Raw genomic sequence first — 24,039 nt, forward strand, 5'->3', positions numbered from 1 at the left:
AGCCAAGTCCCCCTAGGTTACAATTGCCTGTGTCTTCCACAGCATTTGGGAAGCAGTTGCTAATTACCATGAGTTGCTTGGTTGATCCCATAGCCGGGGGGCTGCCTCTAAGGGGGCTGGTGACTGTCTTCAAGACTCTGCACCCCAGAGACTGAACGGTCTGGTGAATAATTTTTCCCTTCACGACTGTGAAGCATTTAGAAAAAGTGAGTCATCGCCATACCCTGTCTTACTTATTAATTATCATTGTAAGACAACAAACACGATTCGTGCTACAGAGGATGGGAGCCCACAGTGAACGTGGCCTATTTTGGTTGATGGTTTGTTTTTGTTTTTTTTTTAATATTTTATTTATTTATTCATGAGAGACACAGAGAGAGGTGCAGAGACACAGGCAGAGGGAGAGGCAGGCTCCCTGCAGGGACCCCAGTTGATCCCAGGATCACAGGATCACACCCTGAGCCGAAGGCAGATGCTCAACCGCTGAGCCACCCAGACGTCTCTGGTTGATGGTTTTCAACTCAGTTGAGCCAAGGAATAACAACAGAAAGGTTGGCTGCATCAAATTCCATGAAACTTGGAGAAAATGGAGCTCAGTGGAAATGATCGGTGGTCCTTTTGGTGTTCAGATCACGGGCTTCCTACCATCTCTCATTTGTCCGCATAGGAACCTATCTATTTGCAGACCTCAGAAAGAGGAGAAGAAAATGTGCTTTTTGCAGTCAACTCAAATGGTAGGAGATTATCAATACAGCAAACCTCAGGAGACATCTGGTTTGAGAGACAACCCCAAACCAGAAACCCATGAGAATGTCTTCATGAGTATTATACACCTCGAGATTCTTAGGTTTGGTTGAATCCTAAAGAATAAAACATTTGCAGGCCTCTGGTTTGTTCTGCTTAGCTCAGGTCAGAGCGGATTAGCGTCCCTTCATAAAGGCTCAGAAAGGTCTCTTGCCATTGGCTGGAGGCTACCCTGGGAACCGTGATGACAATCTCCATGTGTAGGACTGCATTATTTTCTGTGATTGTATCTATTCTGTGTGTGTGATGCAATGTCAGAGTGGTGTCAAGGCCAAATGGCCTTAAAACTGTCCCCTCTTGGCTGCTATAAAACTGGAAAGTTATAGGCTTTGAGAGCTTCCAATGGTTATTTTAATTCTACGAAGTTTGAAGGACTCAAGAGGAAGGTCTTGGCTGTATGGCTGCAGATGGAGTTTTGCTTTTACCTTATTGTGCTCTCATGGCCTTGCACAGCTGGACTCCATCCCTAACTATGCCTTCTGTCTCCTTCTATGCCCTCAAATCCTGATGGAAGTGATCCTCATACCCATCCACACTGCTTTCTCTCTGGATCTTTCCTCCTGTGGCTGCGTGGCCTCCTGCCCACCCTTCCTGATCTATCTCAAGAGCTTCTGTTTCCTCCTCTGTTAACTGGAGATAATACTAGAACCTCTGCGTTGGTTTGTTGGATGCATTACATGATACAAGGCCCAGAGCAAGAGCTCAAGAGAGCTCTGTGTCATTCCTGCAGAGAATCAGAGCTTGACAAGCGGAGAGGAGAAGCAGAGCCCCTGGAGCAGCTCACCCCAGGCTTTGAGAAGAAAGAGGAGAGCTCTGCCTCTGGGGGTGGAAGGAAAAAGACCAGAAAGGGGGGAGTCCAGGGGGAGGCATGTTGCCATTGGCCCTCTGAGTGTGTGCACCCCCAGCAGAGAAGCCCGTGGTTGACATTGGGATGCTGGCTGTGCTGCCTCAGTTTCCCCAAGGTTGAACACCAAATGGACCACCTTGTCTGGCATCTGGTGAAGTTTCTCTCTGGGTGCGGGCTTCACCTTCCCTGGGGGTTCTGTCCCTGTGTATCTCATGATGCGGCTTATGTCCCACTGGTTGGGGGCCCTTGATCTAAACTATCTCTGTGGGTCCCAGACTTTGTGTGTGTGTGTGTGTGTGTGTGTGTGTGTGAAAATAGACATAACCTAAAATTACCATTTTAACCATTTTTAAGTGTATGGTTCTGCAGCATCAAGTGCATTCACAATGTTATGTGACCATCACCATACGCCTCCAGTACTTTGTCATCTTGCTAACAGACACTGTCTCCGTTAAACACTAACTCCCTGGCACCCCCCTCCTGCCCTGCCCAGGCTCCTTCTTGTCCTTGGCAATCACCATTCTATTTTTTTGTCTCTCAGAATTTAACTATTGTATTCTAGGCCCCTCATAAAGTAGGACCCTATAGTATCTGCCTTTTCGTGACCAGGTTATTTTGCTTTGCCTAATGTCTTTAGGGTCATCCACACTGTAGCCTGGGTCGGAGTTTCTTTTCTAAGGTTGAATACCATGCTATTGTATACATATACCACATTTTGTTTGGCTGTTCGTCCATGAATGGACACACTCGGGCATTGTTTCCATTCTGTGGTCATTATGAATAATGCTGTAGTACCCGGGGGTGAACAGATACCTGGGTCCCTACTTTCAGTTCTCTTGGATGTATCCCTAGAAGTAGAATTGCTGGATCATATGGTAATTCTGTGTTGAACTTTTTAAGGAACCGCCATATTGTTTTCCATAGCGTCTACACCATTTTACATTCCCACCAGCAAGGGTTCCACTTTTCCCACATCCTCGCCAGTGTTTGCTCTTTCCTGACCTTCCTGTTTTTGTTTGTTTGGTGTGGCCATCCTAATGGGTGTGAGGTGGTACCTCATTTGGGTTTTAATATGTTTCCCTAGTGATGAGTGATATGGAGCACCTTTCCATGTGCCTGTTGGCCATTTGTGTTTCTTCTTTGGAGAAATGCCCCTTGCCCATTTTTGTTTTTAAGAATTTTTTCTTTCTTTTAGAGAGAGAGAGAGAGATAGTGTGTGTGTGAGAGAGAACACACAGGAGGTAGGAGCAAAGGGAGAGGGGAGAGAGAATCCCAAGTAGACTCCACACCCAGCATGAAGCCCAGGGCGGGGCTTGATCCTGCGACCCTGGCATCATGACTGGAACTGAAACCAAGAGTTGGATGCTTAACCGACTGAGCCACCCAGGCTTCCCATCTTTGCCCATTTTTTAATTGGGTTGTTTGTTTTTTGTTTTTATCCAGTCTAAACTTTCCTTGTGTATTCAGGGAAATTTCAACTCCTCTCTCAGCCACTGCTGATCATAACAAAAACAACTGGCTTTTACTGGGTACATTGGTCCCCTTCACTCTATGCTCACTGTTTATGTAAATCTCCCTCCTCAATCCTGCCTGCAACCTTTTGTGAAAGACCCTGCAGTCATCTCCCTTTTGTACTTGAAGAAATCCAAAGTTTCAAGGTCCCGCCCGGGCCCGGGCTATCACAGCTAATAGGTAGTGATCTGACAAGGGCCCAGCGCCATCTGACTCTGTCCCTAGGCCATATTCTGATTTCATAGCCCTGACCCCAGGAGCTGGCACTGAAACCTCTTCATAAATACACAGTTCATCCATACGTGTGAAAAAATGATATTTTATAGGAAACCATCCAGATCTTGGGATGCATGGTCGCTTGGGGAAAACCATATTTATGTCAATAGGAAGACTCGTTTCCTAAAATCACGAAGGTTTACATTTAAAGGAAATGTAGAAATGGGTGAATTTTAAGTGCTAAACCTTCAGCTGCTCCAAAAAGCTGTCTGAGTGGAAGGATTTGATATATTCACGGAGGATCCAAGTCTTTTGCCTGAACGTGTGTAGCTGGTGGATGCCATAATGTGCTTGGGGTCCATATTCACTTGCAGCTAACAGCTTTGTGATCCTAAAAGCCCTCTTCCTCTGAGATGCATGGTGTCGCCCCTCTGGTCACCCACTGTCCAGGTTTGGAGGCAAGGCAAGGGCAGAATGAAGGCAGGGGACCTTCGTCTTTCCCCTTTGGGGGCACCAGCCTTTCAACCCTGGACAGGTCTGACACAATGGTTCTTTGGGGGGAGCATTCCCCATTCGTTTTATGTTGGTTTCAATCTGGTCTTGGGTTCACGCAGCTGGGGCTGGGGCCGAGGCCAGAGCCGTGACTTAGGGTTGGGAAGAAGTTGGCGGAACATTCCCCAGCAGGGCTTGGGCAGGCCCAGGGAGTCCCGCCTAAAATATAGTGGACAAAGGAGCTCTTGTCCACGGGCCTGGGGGTGGGAGGCATCTGGTCAGCGACACAAGCTTGGCCATTGTATGTCGTGACCTCGGCCAGCTTTTTTTTAGCTGAGAAAGGGGAAAGAGAGAGAGAGAGAAACAGAGTGAAAACAACAACAAAGAAGCCTCCAGAAACTTTGTAACTGGAAAGTCAGAATGCACCGTTGATTTCATCATAGGACCTTGAGCAGATTTGGAAGGAGCTGTGCAATGTTGTGGGTTCTTTGTGAAAGAAGAGCTCTGCGCAAAGCCACGCCAACGCCCCCTGGGATGTCCTGAGTCCTGACCCTGGCACAGCCGCTTGTGTCAGCCCCATTTCCCGTGGAGGGTGCCATGGAGAGGAAGCTGGCAGGGGCCTGGCCCTGGGTCTGGGGACTTCACACGGGACTCAGGACACTCCTCTGAGTTAGCAGCCACCCCTCTTCCCCCACAAGGAAGACTAACTCTTCTTGGATGGTAAGAATCAGTTTGACTCGCCCTCAGAGGTGCCGAGCTCTTCCTGCGTGTTTCTGAAACAACTGTGACGTTTTATTTTAATTTAATTTAATTTAATTTAATTTAATTTAATTTAATTTAATTTAATTTTATTTTATTTTATTTTATTTTATTTTTTATTTTTTTACTTATTTTTTTAGCTGTGACATTTTAGAAAGCAGTTCTGAGGACCTCTGAGATGGGCAGCTGGAGCCTAGAAGTGCTGGGGGCCCAGTGTGCTCGGGGGCACCTGTTAGGGGCCCAAGGCCTGAGTAGGGAAGGGGAGGCAGAAACGTGGCCGTGGTGCATGCGAGATGGGGAAGGCAAGGAGAACAAGATGTCCAAAGGGCTGTTTGTGCAGGGAGACGGAGTCACCACCTCCCTCCCCACCCCGGTTACCTGGGCAGCTGTTCGGTTGAGGCGTGTGACCGTGTCGTGGCATGGATTATGGGGATTGGCGTCCACATCAGGCCTCCTTCCCTCCGCCCAGATCTGTCCTCCCACCCACCATCTCCCCATGGCCCAGCTCCAGCTGGGACCCTCTCTGGGAGAGGGGGAAGCCTGTTGGGTGACACAGCTCCTCGGGGAGGCGATCGAGTGTCTGCCCAGGCACCCTGGTGTCTGTGCTGTGGTTCCATGCTGCCCTGGGTACTTCTGTCTGGCTTGGTGGTGGCAGCGGTCGCCACAGTAATGGGCATTGGTGCTCTCCTGAGACCTAAGAGTGGGATACCCTAATTTTGCCAACCTTACTGCCTCTGGAAGTTAGACATCCCCTCCTTTCTTGGAGAGAGGGACCTCACATCAACCAAGACTCTAGCCAGCACTCTGTGTAGGCTCTGGGGAGCCGGCAGGGTGGTGTCCAGTTTGTATGGGGAGGCCAGATCGGTGTTTGCACATAGCCTTTTTCTAGGACGCTGCCTCTCACGGGCTGGGCCGGACAGCAGCTCTCATTTCAGCGTGGCTTCTGATGGAGACCTCAACCTGTGCCGGGGAGAGGGAGATGGTGCTCATCATCCGGGGGCACCTGGAAAGTCCACAGCAGGGCCTGTCAAGGGGTAAAGCACACATGAATTGCCCAGAGACCTTTAAACTACCGAGCCTGGTGCTAGGGTGGGACCTGGGACTCTGCATTTCTAGCCCGCTCCCAGAGGACAGCCCTGCTGCTGGTGCAGGGGCTGCACTTTGGGAATGATCGTCACATTCCGATGGAATGCTGGGCATGCTGGGGGTCCCAGGGGGTCTGGCCTTGGCTCTGGGCCACGGCCGGGAGGTCCACGGACAAGATGGACCCCAAGGGGCGTCCAGGGAGCTTGCATGTGTGGTGAGCAGCTTACCTGCTAGCAGGTGCAGAACAAGTCTGTGTGGGGGGCGCCTGGGGGGCTCAGTCGGTTAAGCATCTGCCTGCAGCTCAGATCATAATCCCAGGGTCCTGAGATCGAGCCCTGAGTTGGGCTCCCTGCTCAGCTGGGAGCCTCCTTCTCTCTCTTTCTGCACCTCCCACTGCTCTCTCTCTCTCTCTCTCAAATAAAAAAATAAAAATCTTTAAAAAAAAGAAAAAAAAAAGACCAAGCCTGTGTTGGGTACAGGGTGGATTCCAGCTTCAGACACGAGGAAGCCCGGGATGCCAGGGCCAGAATCTGGTTGCCGGGTACGCAGAGCTTGACTGCGTGTGGCTCTAGAAATGAAAGGGAAGGGACCCCACATAGGCCCCATCAGGCCAGAAGAACTTACCAGAACTCACCGTGGTGCGAGGAGGAGGCCCAGAGCGCTGAGATCGTGAGGCCCGATCCCCATTGTTGGGGGTGGGGGCCGATCCCCGTGCCAGGGACACTCTGCTGCCCCCGGACGTGTGTCTACACTTGAATGAGACTTTTCACCCCTCTTGCAAAATGGCACGTCTTTAAAGCAAGTGTCCTCGAGACCGACCTCCAGAATCGTTGAGTGTGAGAACAGAAAGGAAGAGAAAGCCGAGGAAAACCCTTGGAGACCATCTGGTGCGACTTCTGAATTTTCGAGATAAGGAAGTGGAGGCGTCCCCGCGGGGATGGAGGGGTCGCTCAAGATTTGGCAGCGGGCTCTCCATCCCGCCTTCTGCGCGCGGTGCCCCGGAGCAGTGGTGGGTCCTGGCTCTCAACTGTGATGTCACCTGCTGTCCCCCGCTGTCTGGTTTTATATGCACCAGTCGCGCGGCTTCAAAAACTGTTGGCGGCCTTAGGCTGGTTGGAACCTCGCCCCTCGCTGACTCGTGGAAGCGGTTCCAGACTCGCTTCGCCTTCATCTCTCTCTAGTGCCCATGGTTCAGAAGCAATTAGGACGCGCTGGGAGCCGGCTCTCGGAGCCAGAAGTCTTTGATTGGAGTCACTTGGAGCACGGGCCACGGTGCCACGCAGTAACCCGGATGAGGACAGTTGCTGCCCTTAGAGTTTTGGGGCGCCCGTGGGGCCACCAAGCTGGCCACTCGTGCTCCCGAGCATCCGTGGGCAGCAGCCACGTCACCTGCCCTTAGAACTCCTTTCTGAGCAGGATGCTTTGCAGGAGATTCCAAGCATGTGACTACCTGAGCCAGCGACTTGCGATTCCTTTCCTTTCTGCTCTTCTGAATTTGCAAGATCCATTCTGGATGGAACAGCATGTTTGGTAAATTTAGGTATGGGGTTTCCTTCAGGGGCTTGAGAAGGTGCCAGAAACCATGGCATGAGGCATTCTGGGATTTCCTCTTCTCTCCCCCTCCTGTGGTCCCTGCTCCTCCCAGTACCAAGTGTTGGCAAGATTCTCTTATTTCCCGGCTTTCTCCTCTGCAAAGGGAGATTTGAGCAGGAATCCTGTGGGGGGGGCCTCACCCTACCAGAAGCTGCCCACAGAGATCCTCAATGTGTCCTTCAGGAGCACCTCCTAGGGCAGGATACTCGACACCATTACCCACACAAACTCATGTAGAAAATCCAGGGTGCATTTTGAGATCCTAACCACCCCTGCCCACCTCCTTCTTCTGACACCTAGGGACAACGCAGCCCCAAAGGGGCCCAGCCAGTGGCAGGGGGAAGGAGAAGTTAAGTGTTCAGCCTTCCTCATATGGGTGTGAGGTAATGCTCACAGCTTAGTGTCCTGGTTTGGGCATACTTTTTTTCTTTTTAAGATTTTATGTATTTATTCCTGAGAGACATACAAAGAGAGGCAGAGACACCGGCAGAGGGAGAAGCAGGCTCCATGCAGGGGACCCGTTGCAGGACTCGATCCCAGGACCCCGGGATCACGACCTGAGCCCAAGGCAGACGCTCAACCACTGAGCCACCTGGGCGCCCCATGGACATACGTCTTAATGATTGCCAATTTTTGTTACACTGCTTCCCTTTACTGGTGTCTCATCATACCCTTCCCACCAGATCCAAGCCGGGTTTGGCTGAGTAAATTTTCACTCTCTGGACCAAAAAAATTGGGGGGAGTTGTGCCGGTGGGGGTGGGAGGGAGGTAATGCGATGCGAACGTTTCTTTTTCTTGCTAGGAGGTCTCCGTCATCTTGTGTTTGTGTGGCCGCTGCTTTTGCAAAGTGACACTGGTCATTCAGATGCCTTGAAATTTCCCTTGGGGTGGTTTTGGGCCTTGTTACGAAACACGTTCCTCATGTCATGGAAGCCTGGCGTGGGAGGGCTGGCAGCCCCTGGTTTTAGCGATGAGGGGCCAGAGAGGCCCAGGGAGGCCCCAGGACCCGCTGCCTGGGAACACAGTGTCCGTGCGCCTCGGCCCTGTGTGCTTTCTGCCGATGCTTTTGGGGTCCCCAGGCTGGAGGTAGGATGTCAGAATGGCCCACGCTATTTTTATCTGCCAGAGAAAGGGTAGGAGGAAGGGAGCCAACATTCCTCGAAGTCGAGAGTTTGAATAAAATGTCTCTGTTAATCACGAGCTGATGGTGAGCAGACTCATTCAAGTTTTCCTGCTCAGAGGCCAGAAGCAGAACAGGCTGCCGGGAGCAGCACACTGCCTTGCCCTTTAGGACTCTAAAACATCAGGGCCAGACAGATCCTAAAAATGGGACCCAGGTTACAGGTTTTCTCTGGGGTTTCCCACACCCCTCTAGGCTCCAAGATAGGGTAGCAGTACAGCTTCCCATCTTTTTTTTTTTTTTTTAAGATTTTATTTATTCATGAGAGACACACAGAGAAGCAGAGACACAGGCAGAAGGAGAAGCAGGCTCCCTGTGGGGAGCCCCATGCAAGACTCAATCCCAGGACCCCAGGGTCACGACCCAAGCCGAAGGCAGATGCTCAATAGCTGAGCCACCCAGGCGCCCCTGGAGTGTCCCATCTTATTCCTAGAGGTGGTCTCCCTATTTGTGGAGTGCCTGTGGGAACCCCCTTCCCCATGTGGACCCCGAACATGACCATGAGGCCCTTGGGCACCTGCTGTCAACCTCGAGAAGAGGCAGGAGTTTTGCAGTTGTGCTGTTTGGTCAATGCGGAGATTCTCCCAAGAGATGATGAAGAGTGGGCATGTCTCAGGTCCCAATCATGCCATGCGGTGTTGCTGGGCAGGTGCCACCAGCAAGAGCATGAGCCATCTCAGATGGGGGAGGTCTGATGACATCCACAGAGCTCCTTGTTTCGTGCATTGTCTCCTTCGGAGCCCTATTAACTGGCCACTCTGTCGTCTATCCGGGTGGCAGGTGCATCGGTAATAGAAGCGTCTTTATTCAGTGTCAGTGAAGGAAGGGCTCTTGTGGGAACGTCCTAAGGCCTGGGTGGAAGTCACTTCCTATGGGATGGATTCCTTCTTGCTGTCCGTGGCTTGACCCACGGACACTTCAAGGCTGTGAAATAGCTTCTGACATGCGGAGGGGTGGGGTGGGGGATGGGGTGGCGCGTCCAGCTCATCCTTGCACTTGGCAGCATTGTTTGCGAAATCGTTCGTCCGGTCCTTGCCCCACCGGAGACCCCGTGTTTTCCAGCTTAGCAGTATTTTCCTGTGAGAGCTCACTTCCTGTAGCCTTTGCAGAGACTGCATTGTAATTGTGTTCATCAAAATTCCTGGGTAACCAGATCACTCCATTCCTTTTTAGGATCGGAGAATAGAGTTTACTATTCTGCGACCCTCTGCCCGCCCAGTCCTGAAAGACAGGCCCTGGGAGTCAATGGCCCTCAGGGAGGTGCTGGGGGCTTAGGGATGGACACTCAGGGTGGACGGGACCCTTGCTCACTGAGTCCCTGCAGAGCGTTCCCGGTGGTTTGGGTGCCAGGCACTTGGCTGGCAGCTCAGTGGGTGCCAGGAGGAAGCTCCATGCACTGATGCCCGCCTGTCACGGCAGGTACCAGGGGCTGCCAGGTGTAAGGCTTCCTCTGGCAGCTTTATGGGTAGAGGACAGTGATGGGGCCGGGGGCTGGGAGAGTGGGGGATGGTAGCTGATCCAGGCAAGGGTGAGTGTGGCTGGTGCTCAATGGGGGCTGGAGCTGGGGGGACCCTGAGTAAATCACCCTCTGGGGACTTGTCTGTATGATCCAAGAGGGCTTGTTGCAGGGGCAGAAGTCTGGCGTGAGCAAGGGACAGATTCTAGCCATGGGGACGTGGATTATTGCTGCAGGCATGACCCTGTCCAGCCATCACTCTGATCCGGAGGCCTGAGGACGCGTGAGTTGTGCTGGGTTTGGAAGAGACCTGGGGACATGTGCATTTAAGTGATTAAAGCCCAATTTAGAAAGTTCCTTTAAAGGACTCAAGGAAGCCCTGCCAAAGGTGACTGATCGATCTTTCTTTCCTTCCTTCCTTCCTTCCTTCCTTCCTTCCTTCCTTCCTTCCTTCCTTCCTTCTTTCTTCTTTCTTTCTTTCCTTCCTTCCTTCCTTCCTTCCTTCCTTCCTTCCTTCCTTCCTTCCTTCCTTTCTTTCTTTCTTTCTTTCTTTCTTTCTTTCTTTCTTTCTTTCTTTTTCTTTCTTTTTCTTTCTTTCTTTCTTTCTTTCTTTCTTTCTTTCTTTCTTTCTTTCTTTCTCTTTCTTTCTTTCTTTCTTTCTTTCTTTCTTTCTTTCTTTCTCTCTCTCTCTCTCTTTCTTTCTTTCTTTCTTTCTTTCTTTCTTTCTTTCTTTCTTTCTTTCTTTCTAGAAGATTTTATTTATTTTTAATCATGAGAGACACAGAGAGAGAGGCAGAGACACAGGCAGAGGGAGAAGCAGGCTTCCTGCAGGGAGCCCGATGTGGAACTCCATCCCAGGACCAGGTCACGCCCTGAGCCCAACGCAGACGCTCAACCACTGAGCCATCCAGCGGTGCCCCTCCACCAAAGGTGATTTCTAATAAGAGCCACTTGAGTAGACACATGAAGAAGAGTTCTGGCAAAACCGCTGATGAGTCGGTCCCATTTAGTGAGAAATCTTGCACACGGAGGAGTAGAAGGAAGAAAGGCATCTTGCCTGGCTCTGCTCTGGCTTCTTGTTGGTGAAAGCTGGAGGTGAGCCTTATGTGCTTGACCCCCTTTACATGCAGGGGTCCAACTACAGTGACTCAGGGAACACAGAGATGCTCAGACTTGGGCAGGGACATAGCCACATGGTCCTCTTTCTATGCTGAGCGTGGCATTGGCCTTTGGAATGCTTTGAGGTGACCCAGGTGAGGACTTGAGGGAAGCCCTGGATCCCTGTTGAGTTTTCCCACAGCCCGCAACGTGCTCTGGTCCCACCCGGTCCCCTTTAATGGATCCCAGAGCTCAGGACTTCCTGTGGAAGCCGATTGCCCATGGGGCCACCAAAAGGTGGCCTGAGATCAGACTCACAGCACCCAGATCCCAGAAAGATCTGTGGCCCCCAAAGTCTGTTCCCTCCTGTCACATCCCCTCTGGCTGGAAGCCTGTCGTTTCCCCCCAGGAAAGCTGTCAGAGCGGATCCTAGATGCCAGAGGATGGGGAGCTGACTGGCCAGGTATCTGTTGACCTCGCCATCAGGACCTAGAGGAGGAAGGGATGGATGTCCCCTTGTTGGTGTAGGAAGAGGGGCATTCTGATTTCATTTCTCTAGGTGCCCGCACTTGACTTTCCCCACCTCTTGGCCTTTTCTAGTATTATCTGGAATTTGTAATCCAAGCTCTTTCGTTGTTTTATACCATATATGGAGACCAGCGACACCTACACATAGTCTGTAACTTGATCGATGATGATGATGATGATGATGATGATGATCTGCAAGTTTTTAAAGCTGCTTCCAGTGCTCAGCCCTGGGCCTTTCTAAGGTAGAAAGGTCCGAAATTAAGAAAGAATTTAAGGGAATTCTTCACCTTTCTTTGTCATAATCTCTCAGGCAGCTGTGATATACCTTCTGAGGACTTTTGAGGAGGACACACAGGTCCCCGGACCACTGTCTGTGGACCAGTATTCCCTGAACCACTGTCCATAGAGGAATGAGTCTCCATGCAGGACAGCTCAGCCACCTCCTGGGAGGGTCTCAGCATTTCCCAGGTGACAATCCAGTGGTATCTTTTAAAATGCAGTCACGGAGAAGCCTGAGACCAGCTTTTTATTTATCTGTGCTCCTTTACTGGGGACACCCTTCTCCCACATAAACCCTGATAGGACTTTTTGTTTATCTCTGCCGTGTAAATACATGGTCCACGGCGTGCCTGCCACGGGGCTTGCATTTTGCTTGCAGCACTGTGGGACCCGCCACGCTGCACATACATATCTTCTTTTAGCTGAGCAAAGTTTTCTCTTTTCTTTTTTTTCTTCTTCCCCTCCTATCAACCATGGTTTATTGTTTCATTTTTCTTCTTCAGGAGCTCCTAGCATCTGTATCTTGGCTTGTTCTTTTGTCCCCCTGTTTTTTTCTTTTTCTTTTTCTTTTTCTTTCCTTCCTTTTTTTTTTTTTTTTTTTTATTGTGCATTTCCTTTGCATTCCATGAAAAAATTCTTAAATTGGCTTGGTACATAAGGAATGCTTTTTCCCCCCTTTCCACAAGACTAATTCCACATTCTAGTGCATGTCGCTACCTCATAAATTTCCCTACAATTTTGTTAATTTCCTGTCCCCTTTTATAGCATTTGTTTCCTTTTTCCAGTCCACTTGCCCTTGTTTTGCATTCGTTTGTCCTCTCCTGATGAATTTTTTTTTTTTTTTTTTTTTTGCACTTGTATCAGATGCTCTATCCCCCTTCCTTCTATTGAAGTTGCTAAACACTTTTCCTGGGATTTTCCATCTGGATACCAGATGAAGTCATGATTTGAAGTTTGTGCCTCCCCGGAGGCTTCTGGATACTGTTCCTCGATTTATTTTCTGCAGTGAAAGACACTATATTATCTCGTCCTACCCCACCTCCCTGTGTTCGACGTTGAATAGTCCATTCATTCGGATCCATTAGGAGCTGGGATTTGTTACAGGTGGGGCACACACGTTGCTTGGACTACCATTCTATTTGTTTGGTGAAAGCCTCAGATCTGTTTGGAGCCAGTTCCTACTATGATTCCAAGTTTCCATTGATTCATTCATCCCTCCATCCCTGCATCCAGTGTTCTGGGCACTGTGCTGAGACTAACGCTAGGGACAGCATGGCCATGGCCATGTCTTCCTGAATCTTACAGCCTATTTCTCTGTTGTCTGGTCTCTTCTTCTCTTCCTCCCTCCAACCAGGTCTCCAGGTCCCAAATCTCTCACCCTTAGAAGAACATGAAGACATTGCCAGGGTCCATCCCCCCACCCCTACACCAGAAAACTACTCGTGAGGACTTCACTTTCCAGGGTGCACTGGGCCATCACCAGGGCACCTTGCTTCCTCCTCTCCTCTTCTCTGTGAGTCACTCCCAGACTGCACAGAAAGGCTGCCAGAGCTGGAGAGAACAGTACTTGCTCATTTAGGAGAGGAAAGGCACCCTACATTCTTATAGGTGCAGATCCTGAAGCTGGCAGCATCACTGGGAGAGCTGGGGCCCTGCTCCATGCTCTATGTCTGACCCTTGGCCAGGGGAGAGATGATCTTTCCTTCGGGAGCTGTTCCCAGCTTTGTGTAAGGGTGTCTCCACCCTGAACAGGTGTCCAGCAGAAAGATTTGGCATGGATGTGACTCTCCAGTCCTCGGGCCAGCTGGAGCTTGGTCGTCTTTGGGGGCTCGCTTGCAGCCCCTGTCACTGCTGCTAATTGGCCAACCCCCACTGAGTGACAGTGAGGCTTGGGTCTTGGATTGCTCAAGGTGCACCAGTACCAAAGAGGTTCCTGGCGGGGGGTGGCGATGGCTCCCAAGCATACCTGGCCCTAGCCTGGCTGCTTTAGGGGGGGTCCTGGCTGGCTGTGCCTTTCAGAAGAGAGAACTTGCTGGAAGAGTTCTTTGTGGAGGAGCCTTCAAGCAGTGCCAATCACGGCACCCAGCTCATTAGCAGTCATTGCCATGGCAACGGGTCTGCCAGAAAGTGGCTCGTTAGGCTGACAACTTCAGAGATGTTATATATAGATTGGGGTGTGGGGGGAGTGGGGGTGTGGGGCCCTGTGGATATGCCTTTCTCTGGAGCTCCTATTGCTTCTGGGCTTGGGGTGTGAGAAGACATAGAATGGGGGGACGGTGAAAACTGTTCAGGCTGCTAAAGTGACGACCGCCAGGTACCATCTCAAGTAACATCTGCTCGCATCTGGAGAAGGTAAGAGTCAGGTGCTCCCAGAAGCCTCCTAAGGGGAAAGGAGTCCCAGGCTGAACTTGATGGGGGGGGGGGGCAGCGGGGTGGAGGCTGTCAGGGAGGGGGGCGCTGAAGGTGGGGGCTGGCACTGTCTGGAGGCTGCAGAGCCCAGATCCAATCTCTCTTAAAAGAAGTCTTCTCTGAAGGGTGTGGGGATAGCAGACCTTTCTTGCATAGGTACCCACGGAGCTAAGCCCTGTCTTTTTGTAAATCGTGCTTATTAAAATTTCACGCTCCCAGCGTTGCTTTCAGAAGTGGGATTTCTCTCAAGTGCTTTCTCTGAAGCTGCACACCAGCCAGTCTTCTGAGTTCAGTGGGCACGAGGCTCACCCAGAATGCATGTTGAGAGGCAGCCTCCGAGGCTCCAGGTTGACCTGGTGTTTTGATCAGGGCCCTGGAACCTGCCCTTTTAGCGCACGTCCCCAGGTGACCGACGGGGTGCTCCAGGAACCACCCTTTGAGAAACACTGCTGTAAAGGAGGGTCAGGGGGTGGGGAGTTTGTTTTCAATCTCTGGGTGACTTTCCTTTGCTTGCCTGTTGTTTTTCTTCTTCCCCGGGGAGGACCAGTAGCCCATCCTTAAGAGGAAAATTTCTTTGGCTGTGCTGTTTTAAGTCAGGAGACAAGGAAGTTAGCCTGCAGCCGGGAACGTGACTGCTCGGGTGTGGGTGGTGGTATTTCTGCTCCTCTCCGGGGAAGGCATATGCTCTTTTGGAGTCTGTGAGACAGGCAGGAGCAGGCCTGAGTTGTCACCCTCCTTGGTGGTAACTGGGATGTCAGGTGGTCCGGGGAAAGAAGTGGAGCTGCCCCTGGCTAGCCGGGCAGCAGGGAGGCCTCCCTGTAGGTAACCAGATGGAAGTCTCTAGGGCCAAGGTTTGGTTTGATCATTTGTTTAGTTGTGCAGTGTTGGTCGAGTTATTAAATTCTCTCAAGTCTCAGATTCCTTATTTCGAGGTGGGAAAGTGGCAGATTTAAACTGTAAAAACTAGAGATGAGTGTGTAGAGCACCCAGCCCAGTCCTTGGAGCACTATAAACGTTCGGTGCACAATAAAAGTCATTATCGATGGACTCAAGTGGGATCTGAGCTCGTATGTTTCTTGATTACCAGCTAGATGAGGGCTCTGAGTCATCTAGAAGCCTGCTGATACTTTATAGGAAACAGGGTGAGGGTGTATGTGCACCACGGACTCCCTTTGGGGGGGGGTCATGCAGGAGATCCACAGTTTTCTTCAGATTCTCAGAGCATGGGTCTCCGTAAACAGTTGAACAGGTTGTTGACTGAACAAGGGGACCCACGGGGAGACTGAGATCCAGCCTTGCACTCAGGGCGAGGGCCCATCTGGAGAAAGAGCATTTTATGATTCCCACAAAGCCATGATATGCATCAGGTTGAGATTTTATGAGTTGGAGGAAATGGCCGTCAGCCTCCACACTTTCTCCCACCCCCTCCCATCTTGTTCATTGTAGTTAGGACCCCAGTCTCTGGGCCTGTGTCCCCTCAGCACCTAGTTCCCATTCCCAGGGCAAACTGCTGATGGAATGGAAGGGGAGAAGTCACAGGACTAGGGAAGGAAGGCTAGGGGCCGCTCTCCCAGGAGGCCCATCCCTCCATGGCCGTGAGCCATGAGGTCATGTGGGTGCATTGGGCCTTTCAGATGAGGGCCTGCAGGTGGGGACTCCAGCTTTGCTCCCTCCATAGCTTAAAAACTAAACTAAAACATTTTTTTTTTTATTTTTAATTACGAGACACACCTTACATAAAATTTATCCTGAGTGGTATTTATACATCCATAGTACTCTGCAACTGTCACCACTGTCTCCTTCCAGGACATTCGAATCACTCCAAAGAGGAAATCCTGTGTCCACCCTCCCCTCCCACCCCAGCCCCTGGCAACCACTAATCTCTTTTGTTTCCGTGGATTTCTCTATTCTGGGTGTTTCTTTCTTTCTTTTTTTTTTTTTTTTTTTCATTTAAGATTTTATTTATTTGTGAGAGACATTGAGAGATTGAGAGAGAACAAGAGAGCAAGCATGAGCAGGGGGAGTGGTAGAGCGCAGAGGGAGAAGCAGACTCCCCACTGAGCAGGGAGCCCAACGCAGGACTCGATCCCAGGACCCCGAGATCATGACCTGAGCTGAAGGCAGATGCCTAAGCCACTAAGCCCCCCAGATACCCCTATTCTGGGCATTTTATGTAAACGGAGTCATGTGGTATGTGGCCTTTTGTGTCTCTGGCTTATGGCACTAAGCATGGCTCCAGGGTTCATCCACACTGTGGCATGTAGCAGTACTTCATTCTGCTTCTTGGTCCCGATGCACCCCTTTCCATTGACTCGCTCATCAGATGATGGACCTTGAGGTCCTGCCCGCCTTTTGGCCATCGTGGATGACACTGCTTGTGATTGTGGATTTACAGGTCTCTTGGGTGCATACCCACTTGTTTGCACGTCTTTGTAGTCCTGATGGTCCCCCCTCCGGGAGGGGGGGGGGTCTTCTTTCTGGGAGAGACCAAAGGCAGGGGGACTGTGGCAGCCTTGGGGGCTGGAGGGCAGAGCAGAGTCAGGAGCCGTGGTCATGCTGGAGGGGGATGTGGGGTAGCCTTTGCTGCATTGGCCAAACTGGTAAGTAGGCCCAGCTGGCCCTGGTGCCCTCCTCCCTTCCTCTTCCAGTACCACTTGGCCTTCCCGGCTCCCGCACCGGCACCTTCCATAGGGTTTGGTCACAGAGGGTCCAGCATTTCCTGGGTGGGCAAGACCTCAGGGCGGGCAGTCATGGTACCTCCTTGGTCATCGGAGTCCACCGGTGGATGCCAGGGCTTTATCTGACCCCACAGAGTTACATGAACCCCCTAGAGTCATTCTCAAGAGAAGGGCACTGTGCAGACATGGAGACAGGACAGGTGTCATTCCTGCTGTTTCACAGGTGGGGTATGAAGGGTCCAAAATCCACTCCACTTGCTCACCCAGCCCCGCTTAGGAGCAGTCTCCTGGCCACCCACCTGGCCTTCTCAGCAGGTCACATTGGCCACCTCTTAACACATTGGTCTCCCCAGCAGGTGGGTGCTTGCTGCTGCGTGTCTAGTGTCGTCTTGGAAACAGAGGTCTGGGGAGAAGTGACTATTTCTGGTGACATTTCAGATGTTACAGGTGCCGGCTGAGGTCTGGGCCCCTGAACTTCACCTCTCAGGGGGCAGGGGCTGTGCGAAGCCTGGTCTGGCTGGGCACTTGAACACACCTCCTCCTGCTGGGACCCCCTCTGTCACAGAGCTTTCTGGGTAATGGGCGCTTTCCTGGGTGCCTTCCACAACAGGGCTCCTGTGTAGACGTGTAGAGAAACGCAGCTGGCTGAGTCATTTCCTCATCATGTGGCTGCTTGGGGGCTGAGTCAGGATTGTGGCCCAGGCCTGAGCTGCTTCCACTGTGCATCTGGGTCCCTCTCTCCTCTGTCCCCTATTTCTGGCCATGTCACCCTCTGGCCCTTGCTTTTTTTTTTTTTTTTTTTTTAAGATTTTATTTATTTACTCATGAGAGACACAGAGAGAGAAGCAGAGACACAGGCAGAGGAAGAAGCAGGCTCCCTGAAGGGAGCCCAGTGTGGGACTCAGTCCCAGGACCCCAGGATCATGACCTGAGCCGAAGGCAGATGCTCAACCACTGAGCCTCCCAGGCACCCCCCTCTGGCCCTTGTATAATATATACCCTTTAACAATTTCCCGTCCCTCCCCGCCCCCCCCGCCCGCAGGCTGAGCAGAGAAGCACCAGCATGGTCTTCCCACCCCAGATGCTCTAAGACCCCAGACTCCAGCTGAAGCAGCCTGGCTTCATACCCTGTGGTTCTAGAATTTTTCTCTCTTAGGTTAAGCCTCCTAACCTCCCTATTTATTGCTCTGTGACCCCCAGCCCCACGCAGCCAAGGTGCATACCTCCTGCCTGTGGGGTATTTATCCACACGCACACTTCCCTCATTGTGAGACTCTTTCTGGTGTGTGTGTTTCGACCACCTTCCAATCCAGAAGAGGCCAGAGTAGGTGTCTGGAGGCCCAGGTGGACGTGCTCAGGTGTGTTTGGAGTCAGTGGACATGCTCTGTTGGTGAGAAGACCTCCTGGCTGACGTCTGGTGCCCAGTAGTTCAAAGACGGCCTTCCATGCCAAACCAGAAAGGCTCTGTGGGTGAACAGCCGTTAACCACGGTGGCTCCAGGGAGGCTGTGGCCACTCAGGGTCCCAGGAGCATCTAGGATGGACCTGATCCCTGCTGAGGGCGTGCAGGGCGCCAAGGAGCAGAAGTTCCTGGTTTTGCAGCCTTCAGACAATACGAGAGCAGGACAGGCAGGAGCTGTGCATCTCTCCTGCTTGCTTTTAATTCCTTAGCTGGCTTTCCTAAGTAGCCACCATCAGAGACCAGAACTGCCTCGGAGGGATGCCGAGGACATTTCAGTGCTGATGAGGTTTTTTTTTTTTTTTTTTTTTTTTTTTTAAGAAAAGATTTTATTTATTTATTCATGTGAGACAGAGAGAGAGAGAGAGAGAGGCAGAGACACAGGCAGAGGGAGAAGCAGGCTCCCTGTTGGGAGCCCGATGCGGGGCTCCGTCCCAGGGCCCTGGGATCACGTCTTAGGCCAAAGGCAGATGCTCAACCACTGAGCCCCCCGGGCATCCCAGTTGCTGATTAGTTTTAATACCTCCGCACAGAGCCCTGCTTTGCGGAGAAATTCACAGCCCCTCTCCTTGTGTGGTTAAATCCACTTGCTATCTTCGGAAGGCACAGCCACTGTGTGGGCTAATTTGGACCCTCTTTCCTTATTTTTAAATGTTCTTTAGCTCACCACTTATTTTTGTTGTTTGAGGGAAATTTAGATGCAAGGGATAACGTAATCGGGAGAGGAGAAAAGTGGCCCTTAATCCCACTGCCAGAAGTCTCCTCTCTTGTAACTCTGAGGGTTACACCTGCTTCCTCCCTGTTAGAGGATCAAGCCGTTCGTGAGGGCACACGGAGGGAGCTGTGGTTTGGCCTGTGGGTCCCAGTTGTGCCCAGATCCCCCGAGGGGGCAATTTGGACACTGGACCAGATAAGCCCAGCCTAGTTCTTGGTCCGTTCTCAGCGTTGTTATAGGACGCTTTACATCTTGCTCTGCTGAGACGTGCATTAATTCCTTCTGGTAGGTTCGCGCAGCAGGCTGTACTTGGTGGTCCTGGAGGTTCAGGCTTTGGATCCCATGGGAAGGGGGGTGCACAGCGTATCAGGGCCCTGCCGCCTGCAGAGCCGTCCGGAGAGAGCTTGTCCAGGGGACCCCTGGGAGAGAGTCCAGCTCTACTAACTGGCTGTCACCTCCCTTTGTCCTTTATGACAAGCTGTCCCTTCTGCACTGGCTCTGAAGCATCAAGAGCTCCTCTCACCTCATGCTTGGGCAAGCCCCCGGATCACACATGTGTGGCCTGTGACCGCCCTCAGGGAGGCCAGTGGGCCACCTCCCACCCCTCCCAGCATCAGCTCTTCCAGGGTGACTTCAGTCGCCTGTGACTTGGTTGGTCAAAAACTGGCTGAAAACCAGTTGTACAAATGCCCGACCTGTGTGACCTCTCTTTTCCTCTTCCACAGAAGCCTGGAATGGTTCCCCCTCCGCCGGGAGAGGAAAGCCAGATCGTCATCCTTCCACCTGGGTGGCAGAGCTACTTGTCTCCCCAGGGCCGGCGTTACTATGTCAACACGACCACCAATGGTGAGTCCCGCTCTGGGGAGCATCGTGCACCTGCTTCCCCTGGATTTCTGTCTCCCTTTTGCATCTCCCAGTGGTTAACACCATTTCTTCGGAAACCTGCCTAAAGAGGCTGCGGCAGACGATGGGTTTCTCCACGGTGCCAGGTGGTGGGGGCCTGCGCCAGATGGAGAAGGCCGCCCTTGGGGGTCGGGGGTCAACCCTGGAAACTCGGGCATCTCTGTTGAGCCCCACCTCATGCTCTGGGGATGCTTTCCAACCTGGGATCTCAGAAGGTTCTCTGGTCAACCGCTGGTTGATGTCATGTTAACCAGGTTCAGCTACTGCATGATTATTTTGAAACATGGCATGTCCTGATGAGGCGAGGGATTTCCCTGATTTCACCGCAGCATCCCGTACTCTCACCGGTTGGTATTTCCTGGAATGTTCTCTGGGAAATGCTGGGGCTAGTTATGCATTATGTATTCTACTAGGTAACATGGGTCCCAAGTGCCTTTCTGAGTGGAGTTAAAACCACAGCTCCTTGTGCCCAGTGATTGTGGGCTTCCAGAACCTTCGCGAGTGGCTCCAGGACCTCAGCATGCGGGCTCGCTGCAGAGTGGGCTGCAAGAAGGCTGGAGAAAGTTTATAGGAGGAGGAGTGGCAGGTTCTCCAACAAGGCAGTCTTGGGCAGGACAGAGCAAATGCAGCTCAGGGCTCTCTGTCTGTTGACCTCTGGGCCTCTCTGAAGGATGGAAACACAGAAGGTTCGATTTGGGGCGGTGGGGGGGGGAACGGGGAATAGCAGATGTGTGTGCCAAGGCAGGATGTGAGATATAATCCATAGCCACATGTTGGCTCAGGCTTCGCCCTTCATTTCTCTTGTGTGCACCCCACCTGCCTTAACGGTCACCTCTTCCTACCCAGTGGGGCCATTAGTATGACTGCTGGTGACAGGCCTGTGCTCAGAGGTGTCCTGGTAACCAGAAAGCCAGCTGCTCTTTAGAGGGAGCAGCAGAGAAGGCAGCTGGCACCTGCTACTCGGGGGCCGGGAACTGGGGTGGGGGGCCTGGTTTGTTCACGTCCCCTGGCAACCAGCCTTCCGTGGGTGTCAGGGGCATGTCCCAGCTGAAGACGTAGTTGGAGTTTCTAGGAAAAGGGAAGTAGAACTATTTCTGACCATTCTAATCTTAAACTTCCTCAAAACAAACACGAGTCGCTTTGCACTGTTACTGGACTTTGAAGTTTCAGAGAAAAGTGTGTGTGCACAGCTCCCATCTGTGAAATGCAGAAATTGGACCATATGATCCTGAGATCAGCAAGGCTCTGGGCCCATTCTCATCCTGAATTAGCCACTCTGTTGCAGAGAGGCTGCAGGTGGGTGAGTGGTGGAAGAGGCTTTCTAAAATCTGCAGTTTTGTTCATCTTTTTTTCTTTTAATTAATTTTTTTAAACATTTTATTTATTTATTCATGAGAGACACAGAGAGAGAGGCAGAGACACAGGCAGAGGGAGAAGCAGGCTCCCTGCAGGGAGCCCAGTACAGGACTCCATCCCAAGACCCTGGGATCACGACCTGAGCCGAAGGCAGACACTCAACCAGAGCCACCCAGGTGCCCCATCTTCTTCTTCTTTTTTTTTTTTTTCTTTTTAATTAGAAAGTAGTATATCCTTGGTAAAAACAAACAAACAAACAAACTCAATAGTTACAAAAAGAAACACCAAGTAAAAATCCCCGCTTCCATTCCCTAAAGCTATTTATCATGCATATCCTCCCAGATATTCATAGTCTCTCGCCTTCTAGGCATATGCATGATTATTCTTTTTAATAAGTTGGAAAAACAACCCGTGTTCTAGAAATTGCTTGAACAACGTATTGTGTACCTGCTAGCCTAACTCATGTTGTGTCACGGCCATGAAATAGTCTGTTGCAAAATTCAACTCTTCCCTCTTCGTTCAGGGGATATTAAAGCCCCGTTTTATATCAACAGACATTATCTGGCAGCTGTTTTTTCTGAGGTCCAGACTCTAGCAGGTGCCTGGGGGCAGGGTCTGGGGATATAGCGATCCCAAGAGGCTCTAGGCCAAGGGCCAGGTAGTACGCTTTTTTTGTCCTTGAAGCTCCCGTGATGTCTGTCAACTGCTTCTCAGCTGTGTCTTTGTTGTGTGAAAGCAGTCGTAGACATACGGAAACCCACGAGTACGGCTGTGTTCTAATAAAACTTTATTTGTGGACACTGGAATGTGAATTTCTTCTTAAAAAAAAAATATTTATGTGAGAAAGAGAGAGAGTACGAGCAAAAGCAAGGGGAGTGAGCAGAGGGAGAGGGAGAAGCAGACTCTCCGCTGAGCAGGGAGCCCAATGCAGGGCTCAGTCCCAGGGCCCTGAGATCATGACCTGAGCCAAAGCATCATGAGATGCTTAACCGACTGAGCCCCCCAGGTGCCCCAGGAATGTGAACTTCAAATAACTTTCTTCTCCTTTCGATTCTTTTTCAAGCATGTAGGAGGATCTTAGTTCAGGAGTTTACAGACTGCGTGGTAAGGCAGGTGGGCCCCCGAGCTCATGACTCCTGCCTGGACTCTCCGTTATCCCCGGTAGGACTGGCCCTCCCTACCCTTCCCCACCTTCCCGATGGGCTCGCCGTCATCCCGGCTCCTTGGTCTTGCCTGCCACTTTTATTTACTAACTGTGTGATGCATCCTCATCCTTTGGATTGATTGACTTACTCGTTCAACAAACAAACACTTACCGGGCTCACCGGAGTCCCAGGCAGATTGTTGGATGCTGGTGATAATACTAAAAAGAAGCTCTTGAAAGAGCTTATCTTCTTAACAATGGAAGCAGATTTTAAAGGAATATGTATTTGATTATTCTCGTGAACAGGGCTGTGAAGGAGAAATCCAGGGTGTTTTAAGAGTGTGTCGCAGGGATGCCTTGGGGGCTCAGTGGGTGAGCGGCTGCCTTTGGCTCAGGGCGTGACCCCGGGGTCCTGGGATCAAGTCCCACCTCGGGCTCCCCGCAGGGAGCCTGCTTCTCCCTCTGCTTATGTCTCTGCTTCTCTGTGTTTCTCGTGAATAAATAAATAAAATCTTAAAAAAAAAAAAAATCTGTTCCAAGAGACCCTGAGAGATCAAGAGGAGGCTTCCTGGAGGAGGAGACGCCCTGCCCCTAAGATGGAAATGCCTTTCTGAAGGCAAAGCCATAGTCAAGCTGGGAGGGACCCTGCAGGCTCCAAACAGCATATTTAAGGACTTTATTCCTTCGCCTAAGGGAATGGGAAGCCCAGCTGTCTTTCTGACTTTCCTCTGGACGGCTTCCTTAGACCAGGTTTGTTTGGCTGCCGGGCTGCTTCTTATAGTTTTGGCTCTGACCCCCTTTCTGCAGGGAAATAACCCATCAGAGCAGCTGCTTGCTCTCCTCATCTCTGTGACCCCCCGACCTCTGGGGGCACATGAGTCTGCATCTCCTCCTGGCCAGGCCAGCCACATCCACCTTCCTATTCCAGCCCTGGGGCCTCTTCTGCCCTGCGACTCGGGCCGAGGCCTTGCACCCTGCTCCAGCCACTGCGCACCATTCCTCCCATCATCTTGTCCCATTCTCCCCTTCTTCCAGATACTTCTCGTGTCCCCAGCCCCTTTGCAGAATATGACTTGGGTACCGTGAATGTGCTGTCCCCGTGTCTACACCACCTACACATGTAATGAACTTAAAGCCCAGTTCACATCTGTAGTCCCTTGCTCTGGCTCACCTGCTTATTTTCAAATCCATTTAGGATTTTATGGACGGGGACTGTCTCAGGGGCTGGCCACCGAGCCGGGCTGTAGAGATGCAGAGTCAAACGCGGGGCGGCCTCCGCCTTGGCACACTGCAGCCCTGGTTGGAGTCAGAGGAACCCGGGGGCTAAGAAGCGTTGCAGGTGTTGGTGTGGATATCTGGAGGCCTCGACACAGGGATGCCATGTGCTGACGTGTGCGGCATGAGCAGGGAGCAAAATGGTGAGGAGGAGTGATGACCCCACGAGGTCCTTTGAGCTGAGACTGTGCCCTCTGGCAATAGGAAGAACCAGAGCAGCCGTGTGGCATGATCAGGATACTTTGGCAAGA

At 51.5% G+C, this 24,039-nt stretch overlaps 1 protein-coding gene across 9 annotated transcripts in view; it reads left to right on the top strand.

The window, feature by feature from the left end:
* GAS7 (growth arrest specific 7) overlaps nucleotides 1–24,039 on the top strand; it is a 209,869-nt gene that overhangs the window by 101,520 nt on the left and 84,310 nt on the right. For 6 of the 9 annotated variants that reach the window (XM_072821132.1, XM_072821130.1, XM_072821134.1 and 3 more), the window contains exon 2: nucleotides 19,836–19,956. In XM_072821132.1, coding sequence (XP_072677233.1) covers nucleotides 19,836–19,956 — 121 coding nt within the window. Of the gene's footprint in view, nucleotides 1–4,352; nucleotides 4,592–14,047; nucleotides 14,203–19,835; nucleotides 19,957–24,039 lie in introns of those variants that run through there. The other 3 variants (XM_072821133.1, XM_072821137.1, XM_072821131.1) reach the window with 3 other exon arrangements.

The sequence above is a fragment of the Canis lupus genome, chromosome 3 (assembly GCF_048164855.1).
Source record: "Canis lupus baileyi chromosome 3, mCanLup2.hap1, whole genome shotgun sequence".
In the NCBI taxonomy this organism is placed as follows: Eukaryota; Metazoa; Chordata; class Mammalia; order Carnivora; family Canidae; genus Canis; species Canis lupus.